Source organism: Pholcus phalangioides, unplaced genomic scaffold (assembly GCF_987345545.1).
Source record: "Pholcus phalangioides strain wild (caught in Gottingen) unplaced genomic scaffold, Ppha-v1.0 ptg000007l_1, whole genome shotgun sequence".
Classification (NCBI taxonomy): Eukaryota; Metazoa; Arthropoda; class Arachnida; order Araneae; family Pholcidae; genus Pholcus; species Pholcus phalangioides.
The window spans coordinates 53,766,227-53,778,661 of record NW_028301600.1 but is presented as its reverse complement, the minus strand read 5'-3'; the positions used below and the strand labels follow the sequence as shown (position 1 = coordinate 53,778,661).

At 37.0% G+C, this 12,435-nt stretch overlaps 1 protein-coding gene across 3 annotated transcripts in view; it reads right to left on the bottom strand.

Annotated features, from left to right (window-relative positions):
• The window catches only part of LOC149085490 (uncharacterized), a 32,752-nt gene that overhangs the window by 7,976 nt on the left and 12,341 nt on the right, over positions 1–12,435 (bottom strand). For 2 of the 3 annotated variants that reach the window (XM_089233510.1, XM_089233511.1), the window contains exon 2: positions 9,575–9,720. In XM_089233510.1, the coding sequence (XP_089089636.1) occupies positions 9,575–9,720 (146 nt within the window). Of the gene's footprint in view, positions 1–7,859; positions 8,157–9,574; positions 9,721–12,435 lie in introns of those variants that run through there. The other variant, XM_089233512.1, reaches the window with a different exon arrangement.

Sequence of the window (12,435 nt, the reverse complement as noted above, 5' to 3'; positions counted from 1 at the left end):
AAGGTTAGTTAAAAAACAAGAGTTACCTATAGTGTGTACAAGCATGTGAGTGCCATGGCCCCCACATCCTGGAACAGTGTCCATAGGCTGAGATTTCTGGCGGGTCCCCAAGCCAGACTTTTCACGGGCCCTTCTATATAGTGAATTTATAGCATGAAAAAAAAATCATAGTAATTGTCCCACTCTTGTAGGGGCCATGCGAGAGCCCAAAACAGTAAGCAGGGGCCTCACCTAAAATCCCAACGTAGGGGTCCTGCTCCAGGAGGGGGTCCCGCCCAGGATGGCCCAACCCACACGGGTAAAAGGCTTATATCCCGGAGGAGACAGAGTTCGGGTCTTGTGTGGTCTGACCAACACCACACCAAAGATATTTCTAGTGAGGTGTTGGTGTAGGGGTGATGCAAGCATGTGAGTGACCAAAAGAGTGACTAAGAGATACAGGCATAGTAAAAAGGGTGGAGGAGTCAAGCGTGTCTTTGCATAGGAAGGTGAATTCGAGAAAAAAGTGGTCAAGAAAATCAGACTGGAATAAGAGAGGGGTGGCAAAATTTGTATAGCCCACAGGCGGAAAAACCATAAATGCGCCTCCAGGTGCAAAGGGCAAGGTGCATCCTGGTGGCAGGTTGTAAGGGGCGGCAGCTTAGGCTTTAGTTAGGTACCATTTTATTTTTTTTTAGAATTTCCAACAGTATAAATTATTCACGGGGCGCGGTAGCCCAGGTCGATAAGATACTCGCCTCAAGTACCAAAGAATGTTTAGAGGTGTCGCGAGTTCGATACCCGGTTTGCCCTTATCAGAAAACTTTCCTGACACAGGCGTACAACAGAAACGGCGACATGACTACAGAAAAAATTGCTACCGCAGGGAGTCCCCTCATCGAGGGGTTAGCGCACCAACCTCTTGATGAGTATAAAAAACAAGCCTGCCGTTCGGAGTCGGCAGTAAATTGTAGGTCCCGGTCTAATTAGCCTTCATGTGCAGAAAATGACCGTGGTGCGACAAAAATGATCAATGATGATTATAAATTCACATGACATCAAGCTTTTGAGCCATACTTTGACAACGAAGATGTTCAGAAAACCTGAGGGAACAGACAGAGCCTGGGGCCGTAATACTGTACCAGGAAACGATAATGTACTCTGTCATAAGAGGCAAGTGTGCATGTTGGTGCCCAGGCGCGGCTCAAACGAGGGTGCAAAGGTTTCGGTGCACCCGGGTGGCAGCCTAAGCTTTTGTTTAGAAACAAAAATTTTTGGAATAATAAAAAGTCACGACTCCACGCCCTGTCAATCTTTTTTGAGCCATACCTTGACAACGAAAATGTGGAGAAAACTTGGGGGAACAGGCAGGGGGGACAATACTATACCAGAAACAAGAATGGACTGTTGTCACACAGGGCAAGTGTGCATTTTGGTTCCCCCACCCAGATGTGGATTTATGGTTTTTCCACCTGTGGGCTACACGAATTTTCCGGCCCTTCTAGTCTAATAATAACGGTGCAACTCAATCGGCAGTAAATTGGCCATGGTGATAGACCGGAGTTGTGCTCGGTTTGAAAAAGTCTACAAAAAAAATAACAATAATAATTCTTGTCTAATTTTCTTGCTCATTCATTCCTTCAATTTAACGCCCTGCGTATTTCCCGATTGCCCTACCCACCCCTGTAGTACGCCTGTATCTGTAAGTTATAAGTTACTCTTGTGGTCACTCACATGTCTGCGTACTGGTTTGGTCACTCACATGTTTGCGTACTGGTTTGGTCGGCTCAACACTCTAGAGAGTGTGAGCATGGGAGTGACCAAACTAGCCAGTGTTTCTCAATCATTGTCTAGGCCAGTGTTTCTCAATCGCCTGGCCACGGCCCAGTACCGGGCCCTGACATAAGTCAAACCGGGTCGTAAGTGGTTCACCGTTTCATTTTTACCCATTTATTTGTAATTAGTCGTGTGTACGACCGGGCCTTCCACTGACAAAAAAGAAATCAAACGGGCCGCAGGCTTCTAAAGGTTGAGAAATACTGCTCTAGGCCGTTCTTTTGGTCACTTCCATGCTCACACACTATCTAGGTCACTCTTCTGGTCACTTCCATGCTCAAGCAGGGAGCAGATTTGTAGTTTTACAACCGAGGCTATACAAATTTTGCCGCCTCCTTCTCCCATTCTACTAATTTTCTTGACCACTCCTTCCACAAATTTGCCACCCCACCGAACTTGCCGCCGTGGGCTATAGGCCACTAGCCACCCCCCTCCCCCCCGTAAATACGCCATCGCCCCCACCCAGTAATTTTTCGGGAGCGGTCAAATAAAGGCAAAAAAAGAATTTGGGTTTTTACTTGTTCAGGCCTGGAGCACCAAAAATCCCTCGTACTCCCCTAGTTTCCGCCCTGGGAACCTTGCAGTAGGTATTTTGGTGTTAACAAGGTGCAATGCAACTCTATTAAAACAATTTAGGTTAGTTAAGAAATTCAATCTTAAAAGGAAGGAAAATATGATGTCTCATCAATAATAGCTGCAATGTGGAAAAAGTTATCTGACATAATTAAGAACGGTGAAACAATTCTGGTTCAAAAAAATATGACAGCTTCTTTAAAAAGCTGTACATTTTGTAGGCTGAACAATGGTGTGCGGCTTCGGTCGGGTAAAATATCAGTTTTATCCCAGAGCCCCCTTGGCTGAGCCCTTTCAGTATCTCACCAGGGTCGTCTTCAAGGGGCTGCAGGTGAGGTAGAGCCGCGCCCGTTGGTGCCCCAACCCAGTAATTTTTCTGGAACGGTTAAAAGCAAAGGAAAAATTCGGCTTCTTACTTGTCCGGCTCTGGAGCACCAGATACGCCATCGAAATAAATTTCTTAATAAAAGTCGCATCGTTATACATACTTCCTCCTTACAGGATAAATGTAAATAATGATGGCTTATCAATGAGAGCTGTAATATGGATCAAGTTATCTGGTATAATTAAGAACGATAAAATAATCCTGGATCAAAAAATGCAGTACAGTTTCTTTAAAAGCAGGGCGTTATGGTTACGGATATTTTGTTTAAAAAACAATGGTGTGCGCCTTTGTACTAAAAAAATCACGTGTATCAGAGTCACCTAGGGTAAAGCCCTGTCAGGCTCCTTCCAGGGTCGTCTTTAAGGATTGCCCGTGAAGCTTGAGCTGCCCCTGGTCCGTCCCAACAAAAATCGAAAAATATCGTTTTTATTTTTTTTTAAAAATTAATGTTTTTTTATAACAAAAATTATGAATAATTCACGTCAAAAAGTTGTGAAACAGAATGAATCTGCGGTGATAGCCCTTTATGAAATCAGCTACATACATTATTTGGGTAACATTACAAGTCTTTTATATATAGTAACGGTTATTTGGTTAAAAACGGAAAGGAAGATAAAAGCAGCAAAAACAAAACGCGTCTCAAAAAAGAAGTGCAAGCATTTCGTGACATTTTTCAGAAATATGTACTTTGATCGGATGAAAACAGCAATAGCTGGCAATTTGCATGACCGGTTGAAAGGAACATTCTCAACTGTATAGTGTTTTTCTATAGCGCTCGACGAAAGTTCGAGTATTCGAGACGTGGCTAAAATTACTTTATTTCTTCAGGCTTGCGATGAATATTACCGAAAAGTTTTCGGAAATGTTTTCTATCCATGAAACCACAACAGGGAAATATATTTTTGACGCTATGGCAAAATATATTCACTTCGAAAAATTATCAACTTCCTATGAACAAAATCGTATGAAGAACGGTGAGAATGGACGTTACTCCAGCTATGTAGAGGACAAAAATATAAATTTTGTTCCAAAACCTGCAACGAAATTCAAAGAAATGAATCCAGACATTCTTATATACAGGGTGTCCTGTAAATCCTAATGCGGCCTGTATCTCATTAACCGTTCGTCGTAGAAGTATAGTTCCAGTTTAAAAACTGCTCAAAATATGTTCAAAAATCACCCTGACCAGTTGTGAGAGTCAAAATATAGTGTCACACGAAATAAAAAATCTAAGTTTTTATTTGGTCGCCCTATCTTGATATCCCAGTTAGAAAGTTGTTTCCCTGTCTTTTCTGAGGCCAACAAAAATTTTTCCATATTTCTAAATGCAATATTCGCTGCTACAGATATTCGAATTCAAAAATTTAAGAAAAAAAATTGGGGAAAGAACAGCATAAACACTAACGGACAGTGCTTTTTTCCCTCTTTTACATTGCACTAGCATGTGAAAATTCTGAATAAAAGTTATCAAGTTTTATGTAGAATTCTGAAGTGAAAAAAAAATTATACACAGCGAAGTTCCTATGTAAACGGAACACACATTTTTTCTAATTTATCGACTTTGAAAATTATTTCGTCTCTAACGAATTCAGAATATACCGAACTAAGTTCCGTTCACTTCATAATAGAATTTCACTGTATATTATACTACTGTATTAATATAGTCATAAACTATATACACACATACCTGCACGGTTGCACATCAATTTAATTAAGAATTCAATTCTCTTCACCCATAACATGCAATAAATATAATTTCCGAATGCATGCATAAGAAAGGAGGAAGTATCTTATTGATGATGTGTTTATTTACAAGATTATTAATGTAATGCCAGGAATAGGAATAACCAATAGTTTTTAGGCCATGATTTTTGAGGATTTTCTTCTTGCATTTATTGCTTCATCTGTTAAAGTAATTCAGTGTCTGAAAAAGTTGATACAATGCATCTATAGCACCTTGTTGTTCCTTCCTGTTTAATACGGAATAGCGCAGAAAATACAACTACAACCGGTTCACTGGGAAGATGCGCTCTATCACGAGCTACAGCCTGAAGCTAAACAAAGCCATTAGGTCAATTGGTTATTTGAAAAGACCTTGCACTTCGAGAATCCCAAATTCAAACTGGCATTCCGATTAAAACGCCATCTCCGTTAAGTGTGGTAGCTTAGCACGCAAGCAAATAATTAGAATTCATCCTTATTTTTGCTTTGTTATTTTTCATCCCAAAGATGAAAGAAATTTGTCCTACTTGCAGACCTTACCGTGTATCTAACTCATTTGTTCTGCACAATTACACATGGTCTCGTGACGACCAAAAATACGAAAATGTTTCAAAATCATAATAGTATCATCAGATAGAAAATACATCGTGTCAACAAAAGACTACTCTCACGTACCACTCAAAATGGTCTCATTCCGTGCGTAGTTTCTTCGTGTGATTAGCATTGATTATATCTCCAACTGTTATCATAACGTTTACGAGAATTCTAAAAGCTACGATTGACTAGAATCAAACTTTTCATTGCCATTTTGTTATATTTCGATTGATATACGATAGTCATGAAGTTTTCCTATTTTGTCTGTTACAATCAGTATGTATCCTGTGCCAGCTGAAAAAAGTGCACAATATTCAAAAACAAATCACAAAATCTAAAAGAAAAGGATCTGAAAAGTAAATGTTGTGAGTAAGACAAATATTTTGAAAATCAGAAAATCATTGGACAATTTTGAAAGAAAGTTCGGTAAATCTAGAAAATGCACAATCCATTTCATTCACACTGAATATTCTCGCTATTTCCCTCAAATGTGCAATCTTATTTCACGATCGATATGATATCAATAAGTGACTATCGAGAAAATTTTGAGCTTCCCTAACGAATTGCTGAATGCAGAAACTTAGGTAATAAATGTATCATAAGCGTAAAATCATTCCGTATAATAATTATCCACAGATGCCTGTAAATTTTCCTTCCAAATAATTCATTCATCTTCACACTATATACAGTTCTTCTACATTTTGCATAATAGTAAAGAGTGACATCATCTCTTTATGCGTATAATCGTACCAAGTACATTGAAATTTTTAACGTGTCTACCATTATTAAATTAAAATGCATGCTTTTAGGACGTAAAATTTTGATATGGAAGGCCATTTTAAGTATGGAAGGGAAAAATGAATCATTGAATTTCAGTGTAAATGAGAAATTAAAAAGAAATCTTAAGAGATTTTAAAGAAAAGAGTGAAATAATATATTACAGAAGTATTATATCAAGCGAAATTTCAAATCCTGTTTATAAAATGAAAGCTAATGATAGTCACACATATTTTATGTAGAAAACGTTTCCGTTTACGGTGACCTCGAAACAAATCAAAAGCTCCGAGTAAATGCCACCAAGTGGAAGGGGTGGGGCACCTCACAACTCTAAAATAGTATTTCCGTATTATTACTATGATCTCATTACCAAAAAACAACATTACTCAATCACAAAAGAAAAAAGTCGATTTAAAGGAAGAAGTCTACTTTTTTTTTTCAATAATATATGTATTCAATCAGTGTGATCAGTCATCCAAAACTAATCACCACAATGAAGTAATTGTTGTAAACCTAGAGAATAGATGTTAATTTCATTCGAGATACAGTATATTCTTTTCACACACACACACACACACACACACACACACATTTATAATCTAAAATAATCTACAAACAATTATATTCATTTCAATTTGACAACTGATCTCACAAGTATTTGTTGTCTCAATGACAAATGGAAAAACTCAAAAGGATTTAACCATAGATTGAAATAATATTTATAATTTGAAAAATATAGTTATTCGTAGTAAACTCGTTACATGATAATTTCTATTTTTAATGCCTTCCATGAAAAGGAAATTTTTTTTTTCGCTGAATACATGCATTCATGATAACAAAAATAATCTCGTGCAGAAAAGGACCTATTAATAAATGTTGAAATCAGTGTTATTCACGTCAATCTAAAGTTCCGTATTTGATTTGATTCGTGATAACTTGACCAATTCATTGAAATCGGAGAGCAATAAATTACCGGATTAAGGCACGACCTCCTATACGATCATATAGGAGGTTGTGGTTAAGAGCGAGAAATACCAATTTCGCAAAAATAATTAGAAAGAAAATGCATAGCTTGCTGGGCTTGATTTTGCACGGTAATTCCCGATTTAACATGTCTAAATTAAATTACGACTTGGGCATAAAAGCCTAGACTTAGATTCAACTCAGACCGTTGGTCCCAACATAATTAAACCATAGGGGAACCACTTGGTGGGTTGAAGTAAATTAAAATGAAAAGATAGGGAGAATAAAAACAAAAATAAACGCGTTTCGGCGATTGTTTTTCCGACATCGAAGAGGCAAATATTATCTGTGCGAGGTACGACTCAAATGTCACCTGAAAAGAGCACTGAAAATGATAAAGGACTATGTAGGAATTCAGTTTGTGTCTTTAAACAGTGATCCATTTGCAAGATTCGATTTAAATCTCTTTTAATTTAATCATTAATATAAAACTCAAATGAATTAGTCAAGGATAATATCTTACTAATGATATTTGCCAATATTGTTCAGCTTTTGAAGGTACAGTAACTTGAAAAGTAAGTTAAATATGTAATTTTGCCAGATCAATTTGGCTTCGAGATTAGCCTGGGCTTTATTTGATTTTGATATTATAATCGGACGTTTATGATCATATTTTTTCTTTTCCGTCACTTTTGTTAATGTGCGGCTGGTAAACATTACGGTGACGTATCTACCGGAAATAACGAATCTTTATATAAGAAAAATGAGATTATCTCGCGAAATCTATGCAAAAAAGTTAATATATTTTATATCAACTATGGACATTTTTGAAGTTTGTTCCCCTGATTAAAAATTAATTACTTCTGAAATATTCAAGCAGCTCAAAGAAACCCCTATAATTAGTACATATCATCATAATATTCTATCGCTCTTCTTGGATAAAAAGGGGGCGTATTTATTGAAAGCTCTAAAATTTTATTGCCGGAAGTTTGTAAAAAATATGCTGCTTCATATCATAATTTCGACTCACCCCTATTACCATGGCCTCAGTGAAGCCTTAGCAAGTGACATCCAAAAGCTGTTCCTCAAAACAAATTCCGACAGAAAATGAAAACAAACGACGTCAACAACGAGGGAATAATACTTCATTCATCCGCTTGTCAAGTTTTGTTGCTGGTAGTCCGTTACCTCGAAATTTAGTCGGAGGTTCGTGAGCTAATGAAGAGGCGGCAGATAATAACTCGGGAAGATTCTGGCCGACACGGTCTGGGTCAACGACTCAGGAGCCGATAGGTCCAGAAACCCGTCGAGCAGGAACGCCCGAGGCTGTCTCGAGTGGCGGTAGCAATAAGTATAGTGATGTATTGGACAACTCTTAAAGACCAACCTTCTGTTGTTATGGTATAAAGAGATGGAACAAAAACAAAGAGAAAAAAAAAACTTCCTAAACACAAGCAGAAAGAGACTATCAACGCTGATACATTACTGCAGGACTCGAATCATTTACTTGTATTCTGTACTAGTGGGACAAAGTAGCTCAAAGAGATGAGCCAAAGGTCAGCGGGTGATTTCGAGCTGGAAACGCGGCTACCGCGATTAGAGGCATCCGTATATGCAGAAGAAAAACTATGTCTCATAGGCCGGGATATTACAGTACAAAACTTTGATAAAAGACCTTTTACAAAACTTGAAAAAAACAACCAATAAGCCTTTTGGTTACATTCGCTCGAGTGTAACCAATGCGCTTATTGGTTGCATTTTTGAACTTTTATCAAAGAGCTTTTACAAAACTTTTATAGTGGAATCCCGGCCATACAGGAATCGTTATGATTTTATAATCCGGAAGATGGATGAAATACAACCAAAATCGAGAATAGAGTCAGATTTATAAAATTGCAAATACGTACTTCAATTAAAATGCCGGGGAATCACACTACAGAAGCTTTTAAATAGTACTTTTGTAACTTGAAAAATGCAATCAGTAAGTGCGTCGGTCACTTCGCTCGGTTCAATAGGCTTATTAGTTGTTTTTTGAAGTTTTATGAAAGTAATCCGGGCCTACTAAAAAAATGTTTCGCATTTTAGCGAATTGGTGTTTTAAGCATTTGAAAAAACACGCTTGTTCAGCAAAATATTCGATGCCAATTTAAACAGAGGGAATCGAAATCTGCTATGCGCTAATCGTACGGCCAACAGGTGTCTCGACACACACAGTATTTGATGATCAAGCTCATCACGAAGCTAAAATCATGTCACATGAAACGAACAGGAAATTCTGATTAAAGTGTTAGAGCGCACGCTTGAAACTTCCGGTTTGAGTTTCATGTTTTAGATGAAAAATTTTTTTCTTGAGAAAATACACAAGACTGCAATTATGAAATTAATTAATGATTATAGTAATGATATAATTTGAATTCCTTTTTTCTGATAAAAAATCAATGAGTCTCTACATATAAATTTCTCTACCTCATCAATGAGTTCCTGAATATAAATTTTTCAGTTCTTTATAGAGTGTAATATTATGTGCATCTATATTTTCATGCCCGTTAGCAGCAGGTTTTTGAACTGCTCTATAACCCGTTTACTCTTTCTCACAACATGCACTACCATCACCTGCCAATGCCAAACAAAGCTTATTTCTCTCAACGACCTTGAAACGATTAAGTCAACATTGCCATCTAGCGTCGTGTATCAGAAATAAAAACGTATCGATCTAATGGATAATATTGATAATAATCTGATTACCTTTGTGCTGAGAACACCGCTTACAGGAGCTATACGAGGTGGAGGAGGTGCCGAATCTTCGTCACTTCTCATGCTGAAGTAAGCACTGTCAGCTCCATTTGCCACACCATGCGCTTCATTTGAAGGAGAGACTATGTGTCGCATCCCTGCAAAACATTATGTGAAACATGTCAATCAGAAAAATCAATCCTATATCATAAATCCGTGCTCAGAGGGCAAAATTTCATAAGCAAGGTCCGGATGTTGTTGACCTAAAAAATCCTGAAAAATGACCTTAAAAATGGCCCAAAAAACTCGAAAAAATACCCTAAAAATTTAAAAAAATGCCTTAAAAATAGGTCTGGTACAATTAATCGATTAATCGGGTCGGTTAATCGATCAATTGTTAATCGCAGTTAAAAATTTTAGTTGACTCGATCGATTCGATTAAAATTTTATTAAAAATTTGTGAATTGACTTGATTTGTTTGAAAAAACTGATTAGATATGTCTTATAAATCATGTCATGTTCACACAGAACATTTTAAATAAGTGACTAAATTAAAAAATATTTGAATCAATATTTTGACAGAATTCGATTCATCAAAAACTGATGATTTTAATTTTAAATTGAGTGTGATTGGAGTTTTAGAAGACAAGAACAAAATTTGCCTCCACTATGAACAGTAGTTTTTCGTATTCTTACAAGCATCAGCTCATCTCCTCACAAGTACCATTCGAGAGAGGAGTTTCTAGAAAAACAATCAACAGTATAATCGAAAGTAGTTTCGAAATTTGTGAATTTCGACCAATTGAAACCAAAAATAACCGTTTAAAAAAAACCATAAGATCGCTCGATTAATCGAATTTTAATTGAATACTTTTGGTGACCATATAATATTAATATAGATGCTATAAAAATATAATTTATTCATTTCACTCGCCTATTTGGTAAGGTAAACATATATATAGGAATAAGTTAAAAAATTAAAGCTGCCCGATTCAATCAATTTAATATATATATATGCTGAACATAATTGCCAAAACTTGTAATTTCTTCACTTGGATCTTTTAACTGGTTAATCAAAAATTTTTGATTAACTAGTTAAAACTTTTAATCGATTCCCAGCTCTCCTTAAAAACTAAAAGAAAAATTATACAAAAATGACAAAAAACGCTAATAAAATAACAAAGCAAATTTCTTTAGAAACTGAACCAGTCACTATTTTGACTGGAGGTACAAGAAAAAAAAATTCTTCTAGTACCAATTGTGTGTGTGTGTGAAAATTACATTCATTCGCAATATTATGTTTCATTAAAAATTTCCAATGGAATTTTTCGAATAAGCAATTCATCAATTCATTGGGAAATCTAAAACAAAATAGAAATTTCTGAAAAGACAAGATAAACTTCTCTGACATCAACATATGTTATTGGGGATATTTGGAGGGAAGGGGGAAGGTCTATAATTCACTCTATAAATTCGCTATATACGGTCTAGTCGAAATGCTGGCCTGGGCACCTAGGATCACAGCCTAGTGGCACTGCTGCAGGGCGTAGGGGAACATGCATACAGGAGCTAAAAAAACCATTTTCACTGTATTTTTAGCATGGAGCTAAACGGGGAAGTTGCTGTATTTAATCCAGTGGTTCTCAAACTTTTGCCACCCGCGACTCCCTTGCCTCAGGCAACTTTCATCCACGGCTCCTCCGAATAGTGTAATAAAATACTTAATGAACTAATAAAGAACCAGGGCGTGGTAGCCATACTCGCCTAAAGTATCAAAGGACATATAGAGGTGTCGCGAGTTCGATAACCTGTTTGTCGTTGTCAGAAGCTTTCCTGACGTGGAGGTACAACAGATACGAAAGACATGACCACAGAAAAAGATTGCTACCGCAGGGAGTCCCACACCGAGGAGTTAGCGCGCCAACCTCCCGGTGAGTATAAAAAAGACTGTTGCCGTTCGGAATCGGCAATAAATTGTAGGTCCCTATTTAATTAACTCTCGTGTGCAGAAAATGACCGTGGTGCGACAAAAATTATCAATAAAGAACCATTTCCAAGCACTTAACTGGCACACATCAATATCAACAGCTCTCCCCTAACATAGTTGGCGACGCCCATTTTGAGAACCACCTTCTCAATTATTTCTGTAGCGAGAAAAACGCGCTAATATTTGATTCTGAATGTCTCGCGGCATGGATAAAATACCCGAAACTAAACTATTTAATGTGAAATACAGTATCAGCAAAAATTTGAATTACATTCCTTTGACTCTTGAGATAGAGACATTGTTGCACGCACTTTGTCTGAGATTGTAGTGTCATTTTGCAGTAAAAAGCGAAAGAAGAAAAGACGATGCCCCCCGGCTCCTAATCCTTTGCGAAAATCCCGCGTGCGCCTATGTACAGAATTACAGTGGATCCCGGTTGTAACGTTTTCAAAAAAGCGTTATGAAAAACGTTGTAGGCGGTAAAACGTTTCAAACGGGAAACCTCTATAAGTACAGTAATACCCCGATTTACGCAACCCCGACTTGCGTAATTTCGGAGTAACGCGATTTTCTGTGAGAAATGCACATTTTTCTGGAATTCAAGCATAATCACTGGGTTATTGCTCAGATATTAGAGCTTATTGAGTGATAATCAAGTAAAAATATTTTTATTCGATCAGAACATTATACATGTAATGAAACTGCAATCATTTTAATTAACTCTACAGAATCGATGGCGTTGTATCGTTCAAGTCAAACAAGGAGGCCTTGAAATCAATGAAGATTTTTTTTTATTAGTTTCGGATTTATATTAATTTTTTCTTCTTCAACGTTTGATTTTAATTTTTATTGACAATTCCATTCAATGTTTTATAAAATGTACGCT